The 21,978-nt window shown below is 36.6% G+C and overlaps 1 protein-coding gene across 17 annotated transcripts in view; it reads left to right on the top strand.

The window, feature by feature from the left end:
• DGKB (diacylglycerol kinase beta) overlaps window positions 1-21,978 on the top strand; it is a 394,311-nt gene that overhangs the window by 307,598 nt on the left and 64,735 nt on the right. For all 17 annotated transcript variants that reach the window (XM_084510955.1, XM_084510954.1, XM_084510947.1 and 14 more), the window contains 2 exons: window positions 1,401-1,491; window positions 6,892-7,087. In XM_084510955.1, the coding sequence (XP_084367081.1) occupies window positions 1,401-1,491; window positions 6,892-7,087 (287 nt within the window). The remainder of the gene's footprint in view (window positions 1-1,400; window positions 1,492-6,891; window positions 7,088-21,978) is intronic.

The following is a 21,978-nucleotide window of genomic DNA, read 5'->3' as shown; positions in this document are numbered from 1 at the left end:
AATTAAAGGGACTTGAAGAGTCACTAACTAGCCTTTTATTTATGTAATTTGAAAAATATACCAAGGGTGGGTTTTGTACTTTTGCTGCCTGATGGTAATCTGAGTTTCACTCCTTCACTTCTAACTCAGGCAAACTCAGTTTTTCAAGTTCCAAGCACACTGCAATGTTTGTGTAAAAGTATAGCTTATACAGGTGGATGCTTTGTATTCATACCTGATTTCACAGAATCACAGAATGGTTGAGGTTGGAAGGGACCTCCATTGATCATCTAGTCCAAAACCCTTGCTCAAGCAAGGTCACCGAGAGTGTTACATAGGATTGCATCAAGACAAGTTTTGAGTCTCTCCAAAGGAGACTCCACAACCTCTCTGGGCAACCTTTTCCAGTGCTCTGTCACCTGAACAATAAAGTTCTTCCTCATAAAAGAATTTATTTCTTATTTTGAAGTGTAATATTGAATTCTAATTCAGTGTTGTTTGTTGTTGTTGTTGTTGTTTGTTTGTTTCTTTTTTTTTCTTTAATTTTTAGCTTTTCATTTTGTTACACAATAGTAATTACTTATGATAGTTAAACAAAACTGTGCATACTTATTTGAAATGGTACTGCTGGTGTCCTGATTGTATTTAACAGTGTGTAATAAATATGGTAAAACAGAAGTGCAGCCTTTATGTATTTGACGAGAAAAAAAAACGTAATCTCTGCCTGCTGTCATGATAAACTAAGCAATTTACTAGTGTTTATATCCTGCTTTGTTTTTCTGTAGAATCTATTGATGAACTTCAAAATGCAGGTTCTGTCACCTATTTAAAATGTGTTTATGAGTTAATTATCTTGTAATACTACTCTTCTACTGCAAAATATCTAAAGATTGTTAGATCTAGAATTTTTATTTTCTTTGAATACCTTTCATCAGGAAAAATAACCATTTACCTTTACCTTCAGCTAGCCTAAGGCAAGCTACATTTTTGTCTTGACTCTTCTTCACAATGGGAGTTCCTTGTTTGCACATTCTAGTTCTCTGCAGGATGGAGATTTTAACCATGAATCAGAAATCATATAGTAGGTGTAAGACATGAAATAAAATCGATACATTTTTTCTGAGGCATGTCACTGGTTAAGTGTCAAAAAATATTCTGATAGTCACTGAAAAAGAAAAGTCAAAGGTACATTTGAACCTGTCAGTTCAACACATTTCTGTTATCCCTTTAGGGGATATCATACAACTTGACACCAACATTTAAGCTTTGAAAATTATGAGCTCATCTATTTCGAATGGGATGTCACATGTTCCCAAGCCTTTGCCATTACTTATAATGGAAGACAGGATGATCAGTTTTGTCACATATTGATAGTGAATAAGATCTTTTTTCTTTTCTTTCTTTTTTTTTTCTTGTTTCAGAATGAAGAACAAATTTTGGTATTTTGAATTTGGCACTTCGGAAACTTTCTCAGCCACCTGTAAGAAGCTGCATGAATCTGTAGAAATAGAAGTAAGAAACTAATTGTTGCCTTTATCTTTGAAATGTCACTAGTTTGGCTGAAATTCAGGGAGCAAGGGTGCAGAATGCCTGAATCCAACAAGGCAAAGCAGTGCACATCCTTTTGACCCTATATTCCAAAATATTATTTTTATCATGTCTATTTGTAGTGCAGCCCTGAACACTGGAACAAAGTTCAGTTTGATGATTAGTGAAGTCTTAATACAGTAGACGAGGTCAAGAGGTGAAATATAACATTAGAAATCAATAGGGAGTGTGGCTAGGTCAGATGGAAAAATGAAAGACTGTCAGAGGGAGTGAGAGCTGCTGCAGGATTAAAATTAAAAAAAAAAAATTACTTATTATTTCTAGGTCCCAAGTTTTTATAACCTTTAAAACTCAATTCCCTAAAATTGTACTTACTTTCCTGAATAAAGGTTAAAGGATATATGTTTTTTGGATTTGTTCCCCTTAATTAAATAGCTTTTCTTTCTGCACGAGGGGTCATCATTCCATTATGCATTGAACATTAACTGAAAGGACACTGGATAGTTACAGACAAAATACGAATTTAAAATGATGTGCCACTGCTACTTTGATGGATGACAGAATAATTGGCTACATTACATAAACTGTTAGGGTGGCTGGTATTTATAAATAAGTAAATTAAAAATGTGAAAAATGTGAAATAAGTGAGGTTACAAATCTGAGAATTTAAGTTAAATAATTAAATCGTTTCATAAGAGGATTGTGGTGTTCTCTTTTGCCTACTGTAATGAGATACTCCTCATGTCGATGGAGTATTTGTATAGGAGTATGAAATACTTGGAGAGGTATGGTAAGAGTATGATAGTTAGGTTAAAGACTCCTGAAAGGCATAGTATGAAATGATCTGAAGGGAACATCTGGTAGTAGAACAGTAGCAAATACTGAGACTGAACCTGTAAGGTTGTGGTGCCAAACTTGCCTGTTACACAGCTTTTTTTTTTTTCTTTTTTCCACACACATTTCTTTAAAATTAAAAAATAAATAAATAAAATTACTAGGACAGTTATTCACACATTTGGGTTTAAGAACAGATAGCCTCAAAAATACTTGATTAGTTATTGGAAGAAATGCTTACCTCATTAGATTTAGTTTGAATATACTGCAAGTTAAATGTACCTTTTGATTAAATATGAATTTTATTGGCTTTCCTAAGAAAATATTTCTACTCAGCAAAAATCCTACATAGTCTCATTTTTTTAAGAAGATGTTACCTTCTTAAACTGTTTGATTGTAGTCATCAAAAGATTGATGAAACGTTAACATCCAATGTTAAATACAAATATGCATACAAGTTCATGATGCTGCTGATACTAGTTTTATAATTATTACCAATTCATATTAGTAACACTGTTATTACCAATAGAATATTACATTGTCAGTATATAAGATGTGTTTGTTAATATTCACTTTCTCTATCCTGTCCATTCTCATTATTCCTACAATTAGGAACAAAAATCATAGGGGAAACAGTTTCCAAAATGTTTACACAAGAATTATTAGGAGGTAGTTATTTACAGATATTACTACAAGTAAATTACATTTAAATGAACAATGCTTAACCAATATGGTTGTATCTAATATTTCTTGTATGGTGTAAACACTTGGGAGTTGTGCTGTTTTCATTATTTATTTATTTATTTATTTATTTTTAACCTGTTGCCCCTTGCTTGGGGATGTTCCTGTAAGTGAGAGCTTGGTGTATGATTACCTATTTCAGAATGAACAAAGTCCACAAAGAATGTATTTTCTCTACAGCCAAATTTTGAATGAACAAAATCCACAAAGATTAAGGATCTATATCTCTGAGCTAGAAAAAGGTGATCAAACATTCTGTGGGCAAATATTTATTCAACCATGTATTTGATTTCCAACGTAGTTAAGTCTGGCTTTCCTCATATACAGTGATTTATTTTAAGTTCTGTAGTTTTTATTCTGTTTGAGATGGAGAGCACAGTTTTAACACTAAATTCTTATAACTTAGATCTGTATTGAGGATACATGAAAAGTTACCTCTTTGGTAACCCAAGAAAGTAGCATTTACTAAAACATTATTCAGAATAAGAGATGGTTATATTTCCAAACTGTGATCCAAAATTTGACAAGAGAACCAGGTTCTAAAGGAAAAAAATAAATTATTTTTTAAATAATGTGTCAATAAATGAAGCTTAAGACATTACAGTTTAGAGCACTTATACTTTATTTCCACCAGAAGGGAGAAAGGGTGGAAGGGAGGAAGGAAGAGAGAGAAAAAAAAAAAAAAAAGGAAAGAAGAGAAAAAGGAAGGCAGGAAGGAAAGAATGTATGTGAAATGTATGTGAAATGTATGTGAAAGGTACATAATGAGACTAGGCATAGATCCAGTGTAAATGGGGTTGTCATGGTACATAACTACTGCAAAAGCATAATGTTGTACTTGGTTACATGGATATGTTCTCCACAGGGAGATGATCTGGAAATTTTGGTGTAATGAATAAGTGTAGAAGATAATGCGAGAATAGGGACTGAAGTCAAGAAAAAAAAAAAAAGTAGGAACACTAATGTTTATTTTAAATCTAGTAGGCATACTCTGTATTTGAAAGTATGCTTTTATTTTTAGCAGTATCATTGCTTTATTATTGCTCTATTAGGGAAAAAAAAAAAAAAAAAAAGAGGGAAAGAAAAGGAGCAGAATACATCTGAGTTTTGTTGTTGTAGCATATGAATGTGTTAGGACAATGCAGAGCTACCTGTCGTGCAAACTTCTTGACTGTGTGTGAACAAAAAAAATACTTCTTTTGCTAATTCAGAAAGTTCCTCACCACTGTGGGATTCAGAGGCCTAGTCAAATAATTGTCTTAGTGTACTACCTGCTGTGTTCAATATTGAGTGAAAATGGAAGCCAGACCCTCAGCCATCCTATTTCACAGTTCTTCTTTTATTTAAATAATTCCAGTCAGTTTGGGGGACGCCAGACCTTTATAAATTAACAGCAGGGAAATACCAAAGGTGTCAGATTGCATATTTATCATCTTTCTCGTGTAATACTTAAATATGTATTAAGAAGTGACTGACATAAATTAGGCAGATTTCAGAAGCCACAGGCCGTGGCTTGTAGAGGACCCCCTTCTGCTTGACATTTCATCCTTGTCAAAGATCAAATTATTTTAATTTAGGCTGCAAATTATAAGGAATGAAGACTTCTTTGTGGGAATTCCCTGTGGTAATCTGACTTTTGTTGTTACTGCTGCTTGACAGTGTGCAAAAGATATAATATGCATGCAAATAAGGTTAAAAAATATGTACTATCTAATTATCCAGCCAGTACATTCCACTTGAAGACAGTGGGAGGCCTGACACACAGTATGTGTTTGATTCATTGAGGCCTGCAGGGTATTTACACAAGATTACTTTTAATTATGAAATTAATATCTGTTTATCTAGAATGTATAGGAGTAAGTGAGCATATACATGAGAAGAATTTTTAGTAAAATTAATCGTCTCGATATTTAATACATATAAAATATGGGCAAAAACATGAATTTGCTTCCAAAATAATTGTGAAGGCCCATGACATTTTTATTGCCAGAAAAGTCTGATTAAAAAGTTACACTTTCAATTATAGTTGTTGCCATATCTGCCAACTCACAGATATGTTTTTTCACGTAAAAGCTTTCCCTATATGCATGTAATACACAGGTTCTTAAAGAGCAAATATGATATGGAAACTAATGTCAAAATTGTTCACTCTCCAGATTTACAACATTAAGATGCAAAGTATGCATTATAATACAGTTCTGTTTTGTGTTCTGGGAAAGTTTTAGGGTAAATGAATAATTATGCACAGCTGTTCTTGAGTTCTGCACTCCTTAAAAGCTGTGATAAAAGTTTATATAAAGAGGACAAAGTGCCAGTGACCCACAGAGCATCAAGCTGCAAGGTGTCAGTGGACTGTTACTGAAGCATGGTTAATTATTTTTCCAGTTTTCTTCCTGATTATTACATATGATTATTACATATTGGAATTACAAAATAAGACCCTTAATCAATTTTAAATGCATGACTGGACCCCCTACTGACTTGCAGAGCATTGCAGAAGTAGGATCTAATGTTTGCAAAATATATTGCTGTACATAATATGTACATGTGTAGCTCACCAGGATGTCTGTGTACTCTAGCTATGTTGTGAGACATGAAGCTAATCTACCTTCAGCTAAGGTACAAGTTTATGTAACAGTCCTGGGAACTTTGGCTTACACCCACAGGTTCAACTGAAGTAACCTGAAGTCTTTTTAATTCTGTGGAGGTTCTTCAGTATTTTGTTACATTTTCTATGTGTGAAGAGCTTGCCCGGATCCTAAAAGAATGTGGGTAGGGAGGAGAATTGTGCCTGACTAAGTTGTAGTCACTTAAGGCTAGGTATATCGTATCACGCTAGGTATGTCTTGTGTATGTCAGGCAAACTGTGCTTGCAAATGTCAGCTTCTGCCCCCTGAGAAGACACTGAAGTTTGTTGCTCAACAGGCTTAAAAGCTAAGGTCCTCCAAACAGTTTTCCTGCAAATGAAAATTATGGTCCCTTTAATGTTCCTTTTAACTTAAGGCCCTAATGTAATAAATTACCATATATCTATAAAATGTTTGTCAATGTTCAGCGTTGCTATTGAAAGCAGGAGTTTATCTAGTGAGTCTTGGAAAGCTCTTTGATCACTGATTCCTCTTCTTTGGCCCCATATACCTCTTTTGCCTAAATGTGAAAGAAATACTGAAAAACCTCAAGAACATGATACACAAAACAGTGAAAATCCCTCAATGATAATCCTAAAAATGGCCATGTTTTCCTTTGGCAATGATGCATGTTTCAGAGAACTAGCATAATAGCTATTGCTGATGGAGGTCCTAGGATAAGAAATGCTGTACCTGCATCAGCACTTTGATAATCTTACCTCTTAGTATGGGTTATTAATCAGACATAGCTCTACACTAATGTGCCAGTTGTACCTTTGGGTTGAAACTAATATCTGCATGGTGTTCTGTGCTATCAGGCTCTTAGACCCTTTTCCATAAAACTGTGCATGCCCTGTATGCAGGGCATATTCAGTTTCATGTGGAAGGGACTCAAGTGTTACAACAGCAAGTATCATTGCAAAATTGTAAGACAGACAATTTATCTGGAACAGGAAACAAACAAACAAAAAAATAACAGTTATTGCTATAGTGATTTTACAGTATAAATGTTTGTCTGCTAATAGCTGGAGTGATAGGTAGAACATTCTGATTTTTCTTTCTCTTTTACTGCTCTCTTTCTACCCCCACCCCCAACCCTTTGTTGTTTTTTGTTTGTTTCTGTTCTTTTTTTTTTTTTCTTTTTTTTTTCCTTGCTGATCAGTGTGATGGAATTCAGCTAGACTTAATCAATATTTCTCTGGAAGGAATTGCCATTCTGAACATCCCAAGCATGCACGGTGGATCAAATCTTTGGGGAGAGACAAAGAAAAGGCGTAGCCATCGTCGGACAGAAAAGAAGAGGTCAGATAAAAGAACCACTGTCACAGATGCCAAGGAACTGAAATTTGTATGCCAAGGTAAGCTTACAGATTAATATAGGCTACCTGGCTCCATAAAGTCACCTCAGTTCTATAATTACCCTTGCATTGCCACTTGTCAAGAGAAAGGATAGACAGCTCTTAGCTATTTCTTTTCTTATGCATTTAGCTTTTCTGATGGGAAGCACTGGAGCAAAGGCATAAAGAGACATGCTGATGATTACAATCTATGTACTTGCAAACCTGCTTTTTATTAGATGGGATGTTACCTGTTAAGCAGACTAAGCACACCATGTGGCACTGTTTGCTACTGTCATATTCAGTCTAGAAGTACCTGGAGTTCTGGGGAGTAAGAAAATGCTTACTTAGCATTTTAAATGCTTATAAATGTCAGTACACATAAAACTTGGGAATAATCATGGCCTGCTTCTAACAAACTTTTACTGAGGCTGTGGAAAATTACTTTAGTATAACAAGACAAAGCTACCATACTATGTTGCTGTGTGCAATCCTTCATTGTATATGATGCAGCTTGTTTGTATGGACATGATCCTTCCTTCAGGACTTACTACTTTCCTAGTGATTAGGAGGATTTGCTCCTTAAATTTTATTATAATCATAACTTTCAACAAATCCTTACAGTAAATAGTAATATTTATTCTACTTCACAGAATCTGAATACTAGGTGTTTTAACACATCATTATATATCACAAGTTGTGGTGATTTTAAAATTTTCTGTTCACAGCAAGAGATAAGCAGACTTAAGACTTAAGGGAGAAGACTTCAAAAACTCTTTATTTATTTATTTATTTATTTATTTATTTATTTATTTATTTATTTCCTTTCTTTACTTTTTATTTTATGGAAATAATATCTCCTGCTTCAGTGGTTCCAGCATCCATAGACTTAATAAATATCAAGACTAACTGTCTGATGTTACTATGGTCCTTTTACTAGTTTTGGGTATCTTATTTTTTGTATTTTATCAGCAATATTTTTTTTTTAAATCACTAGTTATATCTTAATATGTGGTGTGGTTTTAATCCAGCTAATTTACCTGGATAACAAAAGTTGAGGAACAAAGTATTTTTTTTTTATGGCTTTGCAGCTGCAATAGGTACTAGGACCCAAAATTTTCTGTGTTGTAGCAATTTCATATATTCTCATTGTCTCAGGGTAACTTACCAAACACATCGTCACCTGAAGTCTTACCAGTTGCTGAGCTTCTTCATACACTACTATCTTGGTATTCTGTCAGTGTTCAAGAGACGGAAGCAGGCTAATGGGTAATGGACTCATAAAAATATTTTCTTTTCTGTTGCTTCTGAACATAGGGAGATGGAACACGACCCTTTTGATAAGTAGTGAAACAATTTATTATAATTTCTTTAATTGTTGGGGTTAAATATGTATTTAATACATAAATAACAGTGATCTCAAACTAATGACTGTTTTTGGTGCTGATATTAGAAGGATGTTACTATATATTTGCATTTTTCTGTACAGGTAAATAATAATAATAATATCAGAGACTTTAAAACATCAAAGTGATTAGAAGATTCTACGTTATCTATAGAAGTATTCATAATGCAAACATTAAGTACCTTACTGTAGAAACTATGTGCTGTGAACTGAAGTGGTTTCACCCAAAGCCTAGTTTCAAAGCAGAGGTAGACTTTTCAAAATTATAAGCTGGAACACCTGTATCTTGTCACTGAATACATGGGTAGTATACATCTACAGTAGCATTTCAGTGCTTAATAAGATTAAAAGAGGATTTCCCAACTCGACATGTTTGTTGCACTTCTTTTTGAACTGGGAAGACTTTAATTGAAACCTTCAAAAGAAGAAACCTTTGCAAGGTTCTGCTGCTGTCCTCCCTCTGCTCTTGGATTTGTCACTTAATGTGAGCCAAGTATATGCAGCATGGTCATCACTGCAGGAAAATCTTCTCCAAATGATCATACAGATATGTCTCTCTCTCTAAGCCTGCTCCCCTCTTTTTTTCCCCACTTACTGGTGTCAAAGTGTAGGTAGCCAATTGAAGCCAATATTGAGCTTGTATTTTCCTTCCCATTATCTATCTCTGCATACTCAATCCACAATTTTGGACTTCAATAAAATGGACACCTGTTTGAAAAACAACTTGATTAGCCTTAATCAGAAAAATGATATGTTGAAATGTAGCAATTTAAAATATTTGTTGCTTAAATACATTCCCAGCTCATCTCATGAGCTAAAGAACAAGATTTGGCACTGATAGTGTATAGGTTTTTGTGTGTCTATATGTATCATACATATTTCTATTGAACTGCTGACTGGCTTTGACATTTTTGTGTAAAAACATGTAAGTTAATTGCACAAATCTGTTTTCATATAACTCTTTAGAAAGAAAACCTTACTTAGCTAAGGCTATAATAATACTAAATATTATCCTATTCTTTGTTAATGGAAGCAAATACTACAGTTTTCAATTTAGTTCCTATCCAGAAATGCAGCATATAGAGGGTCTTTCAGCAAATGTTATTAGGGAAAGAATTGGGTTCTCCTCCTCCTCCTCCTCCTCCTCCTCTTTCTACTTTTTCTTCTCCTTCTTCTTTCTTCTTCTTTAACTAATCTAACTTAATTTTACTAATTTCTCATTACCATTTATATTGCACATTTGTATTATATTACCATTTATATTGCACAAACTCAATGTACCAGAAAAACATATAACCACATACGTGACAGTCCATGAAGGTAGATGAGTCCATGAAGGTAGATGAACAGTATTTGGACAGGAATTTTGGGTAAACGTATACAGATATTGAAAATGCCAAAATTGCTTCTATAAAAAGTTGAACATACTGCATATAAACTAAAGTATGAGTTGAGAAACATAAATAAGCTAGTTGATGTTTGGAAATGACATCCAAAACATAAGTTGAATCATGAAAACACATCTTCTGTGAAAGATATGTCACTTATATTAGGTATGGAACAGCAAAACTTTCTTCCTCACAGAGATACTAAATTGAATTTTAAAGCCTTTTGAGAGAAAGGGAAATTATTCTTTTGAAAATTTCTCTATTAAACTTTTTGCTGAGTGGAGTCAGATTCCTTTAGGGGGAATATTTTTATTCTTTGTTTTGTTGTCATTACTGAAATTTAGTTAGAGCCCCGTCCTGAAATGTAGTATCTTTTAAGGTCATCAATCTCTTTTAAAGTCAGTCATCATTTTGGCTGGGATAGAGTTAATTTTCTTTGTAGAGGCTCACACAATGGTGTGTTTTGGATTGTTGATGAAAATTGTGTTGATAACACACGAATGGTTTTAGCTGCTGCAGAGCAGAGCTTACATAGAGCCAAGTTTTTGGTGTGTGTGTTTTCTTTTGTTTGTTTGTTTGTTTGTTTTGTTTTGGTGGTTTCTTTTATTTAATTATTGCTTCTTGTGCTGCCTTACCAGCAAGGAGCTGGGGATGCTAAAGGAGCTGGGAGGGGACACAGCCAGGACAGCTGACCCAGACTGACCAAAGGGATATCCCATACCATACTGTTGTATGCTCAGCAATAAAAGCTGAAGGAAAGAAGGAGAAGGGGTGTGGCTGGGTGTGTGGGATGTGAAACATTTGAAATGATGGTATTTGTCTTCCTAAGAAACCATTACACATGATGAGCTGTGCTTTCTTGGGAGTGGCTGAACATCTACCTGCTGATGGGAACCAACAAATGAACTACTTGTTTTTCTTTGCTTACATGCACAGTTTTTGCTTTACCTACTAAACTGACTTTACCTCAGCCCATGAGTTCTCACACCTTTACCTTTCCAATTATCTCCTCCATCCCATCTGGGGAGAGTGAGCGAGCAGCTGTGTGGTACTGAGCTGCCTCTTGGGGCTAAACAATAACAAAATCTCTTAAGACTTCATTGCAAATATCTACGTAACTTATTTTTACAAGAGTAGTTTCAGTCATCTTGATGGATTCATTCCTGAAGGAAACATCTATGAACTATTAATGGTTGAAATCTTTAGACGGTAAATATTTCAGTACAATACTTCCTTCTTATTTATTTTGTACATCACCCGGCACACTGATACTCAACCAAGTAGTCAACAAGTTGATCTGCACAGCTTGTTAAAAGAACTTCAGTGAGCTATTGCTCAGCAATGTCCCAGACTTCTATAACATTTCAACATAGTACATGTATGCATTCATGTCACAGCACCTAATGCATACCACAATTCCGTAATTCTATGTGGAAATCTTGGTTAATAACTGCATTATGAATTTCTGAATGGAAATGCAAAAATTTTAGATATAGTTAACTGTCTGGATACATATTATTCTACAGTCAAAAACAGGGGACACACAGAGGGCATGAAGGCCTCAGAACACTTCAAAACTTCCATACACAGTGGAAAAGGAGAAAATACCTTTTTTCATTAGGTATCAATTTCCATCCTACAGGGGAAGGAAAACATCCTATCCCAAATTTTCATAGAAATAGGGGACTTCTAACAAGAATTCTAAAGGCAATTTGTCAGCTTTCTGGGCTAGCACATTATTTACATTTCTGGAGGTCTTTCAAAAAATATGCTTTGGCCACATGATTACTCATTGCTGTTTAAAATTTCCTAACTATTATGAATTTTGAGATCTCTAAATATGAATGAATTACATTGGAGAAGTTAGAAACTGTTCCAGTTCAGCATATAGTGTGAGATCAGTATCAGTTTATTTATGGTATGGTACAAGACATGTATAAGATTGCAATTATAGAAAGCTACAGATAATTTAATAGTTAGATTACCTTATCTCTCTAACTTTGTATCTTGTTTAGGCAGTTTACCGCACATCGATAAATTGATGCACATCGACACATTATCGCCATGGAAAAATAACTAAATATAGCTGTTTCTGACCTGGTCCACAAAAGCCAGGCAAAATGATGTTGTTTAGACAGAGCACCTAAATAGAACCATTTAATTACTTGCTGTCTTGACAATCCTAAGTAGGTATTTTTGTGCATATACGTACAGAACTTGAAGAATACAAGTACTATTGATATATACCAATTCTAGTAACCAGTGTTGTAGGTTATTTGTGTTATTTTAAAGAAAGGAAAATAAAAAGTCAAATGAGAAAATTACCTTAAGTTTATAAAAAAATATCCATTCAATAGCTTGAGGTAACACATTTGTTATTCATAATTCCAGCAAGCAGAAATATGTCTACCCCATGAAAACCAGTGACTAAATCAGTTAAACAACAAATGAAATAATTAGTAATGCACACTGTTGTGGGCTAGGTTAAAAAATCATTAGCTTGCAAAACACTGACAGTCCTTTTGCAAGAAGAGTCTGTACACAAGCTGAGGTGTCTATATATACTTCCAAAGCAAAGATACAAGTAGGATGTATATTCTGGAAATACCTTTCTGGATAATATATGTAAAGGTTTATATTTCTGTGAAGGACAATAGAAAAAGAATAGTGAAAAGGGAAAGCACTAAACGGAGTAATAGAAAATCTGTTGAGATATTTCTTAGGAAAAGTGAAGAGGAAGACAGCTTTTTCAGCTGAATTCTGACTATAAAACTGTTAGCTAAGCAAAGAGACTGCCTTCTGTCTCTTCTGTCTTCCTATATTTAAGGAAAATGCTCTTTTGTCTGTAACAATAAGAGAGAAAGTATGAAGAAAGAAAATCTCACATTGGTGTTCTCTTCCTAATGAAAGCAACCCAATAAGACCTACAAGTTGTCTGATACAGACATCAGGGAAGAAAAAAAAAAGGAAGGAAGGAAGGAAGGAAGGAAGGAAGGAAGGAAGGAAGGAAGGAAGGAAGGAAGGAAGGAAGGAAGGAAGGAAGGAAGGAAGGAAGGAAGGAGGGAAGGAAGGAGGGAAGGAAGGAGGGAAGGAAGGAAGAGAGAAAGAAAGAGAGAAAAAGAAGAAAATAAGTTTCTTAAGCAGCAAAACAGGTAAAATTTAGAAGAATTATGGCAGGTCCCAGAAAAGGTAAAGTGGAAGGAGTATCCATATGCATGCTAATATGCTTATTTAAATTGAACTAATCACTGATGACACACGTATAAGGCATTAAGTCAAAGCAATAAGTGTATGAAATTCTGGAGAAGAATCCAGTATTATTTAAATGTAAAGTACTATAAAACTCATGGGGAACTTATTCCTAGTGTGAAAATTTAGGAAACATGCATATGATGTACATTACATACGTAGGATATAAAGTTACATGAATCTAAAATGCTTTGAAAGTTTCATTCACACATCCACTTCATTTAGAGATATACCTCAATTTCTTTGCATGGAAAATAACACAAAATTATCCTTGTATGATATTTTCAATTTTTCAATTCTTCCTAAATTTTCCTTAATTGCTCTGAAAATAGCAGCATTTTTCAAGGTTTTTGGCACATTATTTTCTGTCCTAGAAAACTAGGAAGGCAGAGAAATGCCTTAAATATAAATAAGATAACTCTTCTAATCCAGATATTTTTTCAAACATTAAACCTTTTGAAATACATATCTAAATTCAAACTGGTTTTTTTTGTTTGTTTGTTTTAGATGAGTAGAACCATGTTCTCTTCTGGATACAATGCTAAAGTATCCCTCATCTTTAAGAATGCTGAAGTCCCTAGTTCACTGTACAGAAAGGACCATGGCAGAATGTCTGTCTTTCCAGTGTATGTGCAAATTCTTGTTGCAGTATAACTTCCAGGTGTTGTGCACTTGAGCTGGGGGAGCACCAGTCAGATTATAGTACAGGCAATGTTAGGAAGTGGAGTTACATTCAGTGGAGTTATATATTGCCCCATTTTTAGTTTGGGTTGCATTATTTTGTCACCTTTTAAAAAATGTGAATGGCTCACTGAATATCCCATTTCCTTTGTGTGCACTTGTGTTGTGTCACTCAATCATTGTGCACTGCCTCTTTTATCAGCAGAGTAGCAGCAACTGGCCACCACATCAGGCATTTTGCTCCATGTCTCCAGCTTAATAGCTACTGGGAACTGCTGTCCCACCGAAAGCAGCTTCTTGAGGTAGTTCATCGGTGTAGGAGGTGGTGATCATTGAATTTGCAATCTCTCCAAAGCCAATGAAGGCAAGCAACCTTTGCCAATTTGCTCAGATGGAATCATCTGTTCCTGTAAATCCAGGACCTGCATCTTTCCAAAAGTCAGGATGCAACTCTTAAGTTGTTTCCATTGATACAATAGTTTCCATTTTTTGGCAGTTCCTCTAATAGCTGTGGAGCAGAAAGCTTCATATTGTGATGTATTTCCACTGTTTAGCAATATTTTATTTCTGTGGATACATGAATATAATAATAAGGAGGAAAAAAAATGTCACTCTCTTTTTCCACATTAGCAAATTCCTACTTATTGTCTTTAAGCAATGGTTTGGGAGTTTAGACATAGTGCAGAGGTGAGAAAGGTGCTCAGCTACTTAACATGACAAAGTATTGGCTCTGGTAAGTGCACGTAGAAGGTCTTCTCAGTAGAGAAGTAATTTTTCTAACTGAGAACTTGGATTTTTTCTGACTATCTGAGGGGTAAGTTTATATTCAAATACCTTTTCAACATAATAGCTACTGATGACTGTGGATTTAGCTCCTCTCTTTTACAGCTTGAACATGTATACCAGGACAACAGCTATCAAAAAGGGACAAATGGCACATTTACTTAAATTGTGCGTTGTACACTTTTGTTTGTAAGATCTTAAAGTCAAACATTCACTTTACCAAGATATTAAAAATAGCAGAGTTTTCCTAATAAGGCAATGTACTACAGGACTCGTATTTTGATTATGCCAATAAAAAAGTCTTTTCTCCTCTTTCTTCCTCCCCCCACAGCAGCAGAGCTTTAGGATACCTTCTTTTCCTCTATATACCTTTATTACTCACAAGGTTCTGTATTCAGAAAGAGCCTTATTCATGCAAGTACACCAATCAGCCTAGGGGATGGAGTCCATAATTCATAACACACTTTGAATCTTTTAGAAATATAAATACCATTCCTAGTTGCTGTGAAATACTGATTTTTATTGTTAGAAGGAAGTAGTAGAACCTTGAGAAATAGATTGATAGTCTGATTTGGTTTTATATTTATAAAGCATGTATATAGGTTTCTGTGCAATATAGATCATAGTAGAAAAACAATTTCCTTTTATTTACAAGGCAATTGAGATTGTCATTGTATTATACCTTTTGGTGCACAGAATGTTCATTTTCTTTCAAACGTTATTCATCAAAAGAGGATAATTATGGTGTATTTCATAGACTGCCAGAAGGAAAATGTGTCTTTGAAAAGTTTCATTTCCCTTAAGTTGCTCATTTTCTATAGGAAGACAGAGCTATTAAGTAACATACCCATGACAAAGATTGATTAAAATGGCATAAAGGACTATCTTATCTCTAAGTACAGGGATTTACACATATAACTCTTATGACTTTAAATGTAGTAGGTGAAATTAACTCTAGCTATTGTATAAAAAAAAATAAAATAAAAAAAAAAATATTGGTTTGTACAGAGAACTAAATGAAGGCGGGAAGAATAGCGTGTCAGGGGTGGCGCCCCGCTAGACCTTCTCTTCACAAACAGAGAAGGACTGGTGGAGGATGTGATTGTCGGGAGCTGTCTTGGGCAGAGTGACCACAAAATGGTGGAGTTCACTATTCTTGGCGAGGCCAGGAAGGGGACCAGTAAAACCGCTGTATTGGACTTCCAGAGGGCTGACTTTGAGCTGCTCAGGACACTAGTTGGTGGAGTCCCTTGGGAGGTGGTTCTGAAGGGCAGAGGGGTCCAGGAAGGCTGGGCGCTCTAAAAGAGGGAAATCTTAATGGCACAGGAACGGTCTGTCCCCACGTGCCCAAAGACGAGCTGGTGGGGAAGAAGACCGGCCTGGCTCAACAGAGAATTGTGGCTTGATCTTAGGAGAAAAAAGAGGGTTTATAAGCTTTGGAAAAGTGGGCAGGCCACTAGGGAGGACTATAAGGATGTTGCGAGGCTGTGCAGGGACAAAATTAGGAAGGCCAAAGCTCATCTGGAGCTCAATCTGGCTACTGCCGTTAAAAATAACAAAAAACGTTTTTATAAATACATCAACACAAAAAGGAGGACTAAGGAGAATCTCCATCCTTTACTGGATGCGGGGGGAAACTTAGTTACAAGAGATGAGGAAAAGGCAGAGGTGCTTAATGCCTTCTTTGCCTCAGTCTTTAGCGGCAATACCGGTTGTTCTCTGGGTACCCAGTACCCTGAGCTGGTGGAAGGGGATGGGGAGCAGGATGTGGCCCTCACTATCCATGAAGAACTGGTTGGTGACCTGCTACGGCACTTGGATGTGCACAAGTCGATGGGGCCGGATGGGATCCACCCAAGGGTACTGAGAGAACTGGCAGAGGAGCTGGCCAAGCCACTGTCCATCATTTATCAGCAGTCCTGGCTATCGGGGGAGGTCCCAGTTGACTGGTGGCTAGCAAATGTGACGCCCACCTACAAGAAGGGCCGGAGGGCAGACCTGGGAAACTACGGGCCTGTCAGTTTGACCTCAGTACCAGGGAAGCTCATGGAGCAGATCCTCTTGAGAGTCATCACGCAGCACTTGCAGGGGAAGCAGGCGATCAGGCCCAGTCAGCATGGGTTTATGAAAGGCAGGTCCTGCTTGACGAACCTGATCTCCTTCTATGACAAAGTGACGCGCTGGGTGGACGAGGGAAGGGCTGTGGATGTGGTCTTTTGACACCGTCTCCCACAGCATTCTCCTCGAGAAACTGGCTGCTCTTGACTTGGACTGGCGCACGCTTCATTGGGTTAGAAACTGGCTGGATAGCCAGGCCCAAAGAGTCGTGGTAAATGGAGTCAAGTCCAGTTGGAGGCCAGTCAGTAGTGGCGCTCCCCAAGGCTCAGTGCTGGGGCTGGTCCTCTTTAATATCTTCATCGATGATCTGGACGAGGGCATTGAATGCACCCTCAGTAAGTTTGCAGATGACACCAAGATATGCGCGTGTGTCGATCTGCTTGAGGGTAGGAAGGCTCTGCAGGAGGATCTGGATAGGCTGCACCGATGGGCTGAGGTCAACTGCATGAAGTTCAACAAGACCAAGTGTCGGGTCCTGCACCTGGGGCGCAATAACCCCAAGCAGAGCTACAGGCTGGGAGAGGAGTGGTTGGAGAGCTGCCAGGCGGAGAAGGACCTGGGAGTGATGGTTGATAGTTGGCTGAATATGAGCCAGCAGTGTGCTCAGGTGGCCAAAAAGGCCAACAGCATCCTGGCTTGCATAAGAAACAGTGTGGCCAGCAGGGCTAGGGAGGTGATCGTCCCCCTGTACTCGGCTCTGGTGAGGCCACACCTCTAGTACTGTGTTCAGTTTTGGGTCCCTCGCTACAAGAAGGACATCGAGGTGCTTGAGCGGGTGCAGAGAAGGGCGACGAAGCTGGTGAGGGGCCTGGAGAACAAGTCCTATGAGGACCAGCTGAGGGAGCTGGGCTTGTTCAGCCTGGAGAAAAGGAGGCTCAGGGGTGACCTTATTTCTCTTTACAGATACCTTAAAGGAGGCTGTAGCAGTGGTTGGAGGTGGGGGTTGGTCTATTCTCCCACGTGCCTGGTGACAGGACGAGGGGGAATGGGCTTAAGTTGCACCAGGGGAGTTTTAGGCTGGATGTTAGGAAGAACTTCTTTACCGAAAGGGTTGTTAGACATTGGAACAGGCTGCCCAGGGAAGTGGTGGAGTCACCATCCCTGGAGGTCTTTAAAAGACGTTTAGATGTAGAGCTTAGGGATATGGTTTAGTGGGGACTGTTAGCGTTAGGTCAGAGGTTGGACTTGATGATCTTGAGGTCTCTTCCAACCTAGAAATTCTGTGATTCTGTGATTAGGTACCAACCGAAAAGTAGGAAGTTACTCGTTGTAGGGTACACCCATAATATAGCATGCAAACTATAAAAAGCCAAGTTCTGTACCAGCAGCATTAATGCAGTATTCTGCTGGGACTTCCCTTGGCTGCTAAACAGTAAAAACATCACCTTGCTGATAGGTCTTAGGAAGGGTCTTCATCCAGCACCTTGGAGCAGTTCAGGCCCCTCTACAATGCATGCTGCAGCATCCAAAGTAAATCTAGGCTGTGTTTACCTTACCTGGAACAAGGGATATTTCCTTAAAAACACATTGTGCAGGGCCTATATTTTACCTCAGCGCAGGTGTCTGTAGAAGGCTAGTGTGACATCTTCTGCAAAAGACACAGTAACTCTGCTTTGCTTCATGACTCTTGTAGCTTATTTGTCCAGGTAAATGAATACTTACCTGTAAGGCAAAGGCAGTCATGTTATTAGTGAAGATGTGGTAAATGATAAGGGATGTGAATGGAATACCCAATGGCATAAGATTATACGTATCATTTTCATTATAGCGAAGCTGATCAGCTTATGCATGGTTTTTTGTTTGTTTTCTTTTCCCTCTGCTTTCAGTGCTGAAGGCTATAGATTTGCTAGTGTTTGTGTAAAGACTTGACTTTTGCTTGAAAATACGCATTGCAGGATGTAAAGGTCTATAATAATTAGTTCACTTTTGCACAAAAGGAGGAGCTCAGCTTTGCCTTTTTTGAACTCTATTGTTTCTTCGTTCTGGTCTTTTCTCTGACCATAGCTTTGCTACTGTGCTTTGACATTTTGCACAGACGAGTGACAGTAGCATAGTGTGGTGAGTCTAGAACTCAGTTTACTAACGTAGAAGACAAGTAATTATTATTTAAAGTTCACTGTGCTATCCTTAAAATGTGAGTATTTGTACACGTGCATTGGGCCATAAATCCTTTTTAGGGTAATTCCACTGAAAATGTGAGATTTATATGAGGGAGTAATAACGTGCCATAGCTCAGGACAGAATTTCATATGTTCCGTATCTCTGAATGTGCATGAGGAAAAAATAACAAGTTTCAGAGGAAAAAAAATATGAGTTTGTATGTGTGTGTATAGATATATTTAGAAACATATGTTTAATTGACATTTTAGATTTTGTAATCACATAAATATGTGCCTTTTCCTTTTTTCTACATCAGTTACAATTCCTTAACAAATGTATTTTTTTTTTTTTAGATTTTTTTGTTGGATATATCTTCTACATTTTATGTTGATTTATGCTCACATACTTTTTATTTTTTTACAAAATATTAAATTCTCATATTTTTCTCATATATAGCATGATTAACACAATGCAGAAGTATTAAATCTGTCTGAGAACAGAAACTAGCCCCCAACTTAGTTATAAAAGTCTTCTATTATGGTACTTTGATACAGAGTTTTTCTTTAATTAACAAAGTGAAAACATCTGTTACTGTCTCAACATAGTTTCTGAGTTTCATATCAATTTTATAATTCATGTGTTTTTCTGCATCTGAAGTTTTGTAAATGTTGCTGTTCTTACTAAAGCTTACAAAAAGTCAGCAATTAACTAACTACAACAGGTGTTTCCTTTCTTGGGGAATGGAATGCATATGATTATTGTAATTTAGATTCCTGTGTGAGTTAAGGAATTGGTCTGTTATTAGAAAACATTACAAGCACATGGAAAATGATAAAAATGAATTAGAAAGGTTGGTTAAATTTAAGACTGAAACAGTTTTAACCCTTCCAGGCTTTCTGAATGTTGTGGGTGATTGCTATCTCCCTCAAAAATCCTACATGTGACCAGATTTATGCATTTATGGTTTAGATTTGCAGTACTATTTTCTGATGCCAAACATATGTTTTTGTGTTTTGACCTTAGTACAAAAAGCTGCAATAATCATTTTGCAATATTCAATTTGTTTAATGGCAGACCAGTATTCCCTAGGAATGTCTGATAGCATGTTACTCAAATTGCTTGTTCATTTAACCCTGCCCCAGGTGCCTAAATCTTTAGATTAAAGATACAGAAATAAAAGTATAATACCCTATCATTCCTGGCTGCTGTAACACATAATCATAACCTCTGATACGTTCTAGTGTTCTATTACTTGTTACTAGAAAATTTCACATTCCATGAGTGTTTGCAAAAGGTGTTGCATTGACAGCAATTTAATTTTGAGTAACAACAGGAGAGACAGCTGCAGTTAATGTACACATTAATATTACTTAAAAAAAAAAAGAAAAAAAAAAAACAACAACGGAATATTCTAAAATATTGGTGATACGAAGAATTGGGTAAGACCACAGATTGGTTCTATATACACTTGTATTACTCACTGGAGGTAGAATTTGAATTTACAAGAGAAAATCAGTGTTTGTGTGTGAGAAAGAAGGAGGGATGTGAAAAGGAAGCATATATTAGAACAAAAACAATGTCAGATTCAGTTCGCTGTATTTAAAAAACCAACAAAATCCTCTGTATTGGTTCTGTGTTGTTGGTGGGTTTTTTTGTTGTTGTTGTTTTGTTTTGTTTTTTCCTTTTTCCTCTTGATTTGAAAAGAGTTGAGTTGAGCAAAGCATTAAAATATAATTAAAACTAAATATGTATATATTGGAATTGTGCAAGTATTTTACTAGTGACTAATTACATTGGAAGCAGAGATTTGTTGTTGTTGTTCCCCCACCCCCCTTTCATCTAAGCACCCATGTTCTGCTAGGGAATATGGTATAGCAAAATACTGTGTAGCAAAAGCATGCGTGCAAACACACCTATAAAAAGCACTGTGGTAGTATTGTTTCAATCACATATTTACAGAGACCAAGTGTAATTCTGGTGATTTTGTTCACTTGTGCTGATGATAAGTCAAATTAAAAGAGGGGATATTCAGCCAGACCATGTCATGTCAGTGACCTGTTTCATTTTTACCTGCTGCCTTTAAATTGTAGTATCCCTCCTGACACTGTTAAGCATTGCCGGTAAACCACCAGGTTGTTTATAAGAGCACATTGTAAAGTAGGCTGTATTGGAAAGTATGAGCTGCCCAACAAATTAATGGCATTGTGAGATGCTGCCTGCTGGGGTGAAAATAAATTTTAAGAAAATATAGGGAGACAGGTAATGGGCACTAACTATGCTGCACAACACCTTTCAAACTGCTGCTGACTGTGTGCCAATGGATATGGCAATAATTGTCAACAAGATTTACAATACTTTCGCATTTACACAGTGAGAGTAGAAAGGCTGAAAGAGTTCTATGATTTTATTTAAAGTTTAGCGCCAACTATTTCTGGACCTACTATTTCCAGGCAACAGGGCTACACACACACTGCTCGTCTTTCATACGTGTCAGTGGGAGGGTTTTTTTATTATCATCAGAAGTCCTTGAAATTGGACATAAGAAAAAGAACAGTAAAGCAGAGGTATATGCTTAATTGTAAAGTCCAAGTAGGTACAGATTTTGCCATTTACTATATATGTTGTGATCTCTGATTGCACTAAATTGTGCTACCTATCTATAGCCCCAGTGGGTGATTCCTGCAGGGGAGAAAATTTCTAGCTGTGATTCTTTCCATGATGTTGAGAATGCACAGCTTAAAGCTACTGTATTGGCTTTGTGTGCCCTCGGCAATACATTCCATGCTGCAGAAATCTGCAAGAGGCAAACTGAACAATTTTAAAGGCCTGCTGTGCAAGTCTCAGGAGTTGTCCCATCATCCTCCTTGAGTTTTCAGACATTTACACTTAAAATAATTTTAAATATTTGTTAACATTACAGAAGTGGTAAAATTATGTGATTGAGTTGAATTTTATTTTTCTGGTTTGCACATCCTCAATGGAACTCAGAAATGCATACCTTCTTTGTGCATTATTTTCTAATAAAGACTGTTTGCTAGTTAAATAAGTTCTTTCCATGCTATCAGAAAGGTTTTGCAGTGGCTTCAGCTGCCAACCAGTAATAAAGCCTCTTTAAAATATGGACTAGAGTAGCCACAGATTTGTAATAAATCACAAATGATGTCAGTGTACCATTAGCATCATTTTAA

Source organism: Aythya ferina (assembly GCF_964211825.1).
Source record: "Aythya ferina genome assembly, chromosome: 2".
NCBI classification, from domain to species: Eukaryota; Metazoa; Chordata; class Aves; order Anseriformes; family Anatidae; genus Aythya; species Aythya ferina.
The sequence above is the reverse complement of the archived record's forward strand: the minus strand, read 5'-3'. Positions and strand labels throughout refer to the sequence as shown.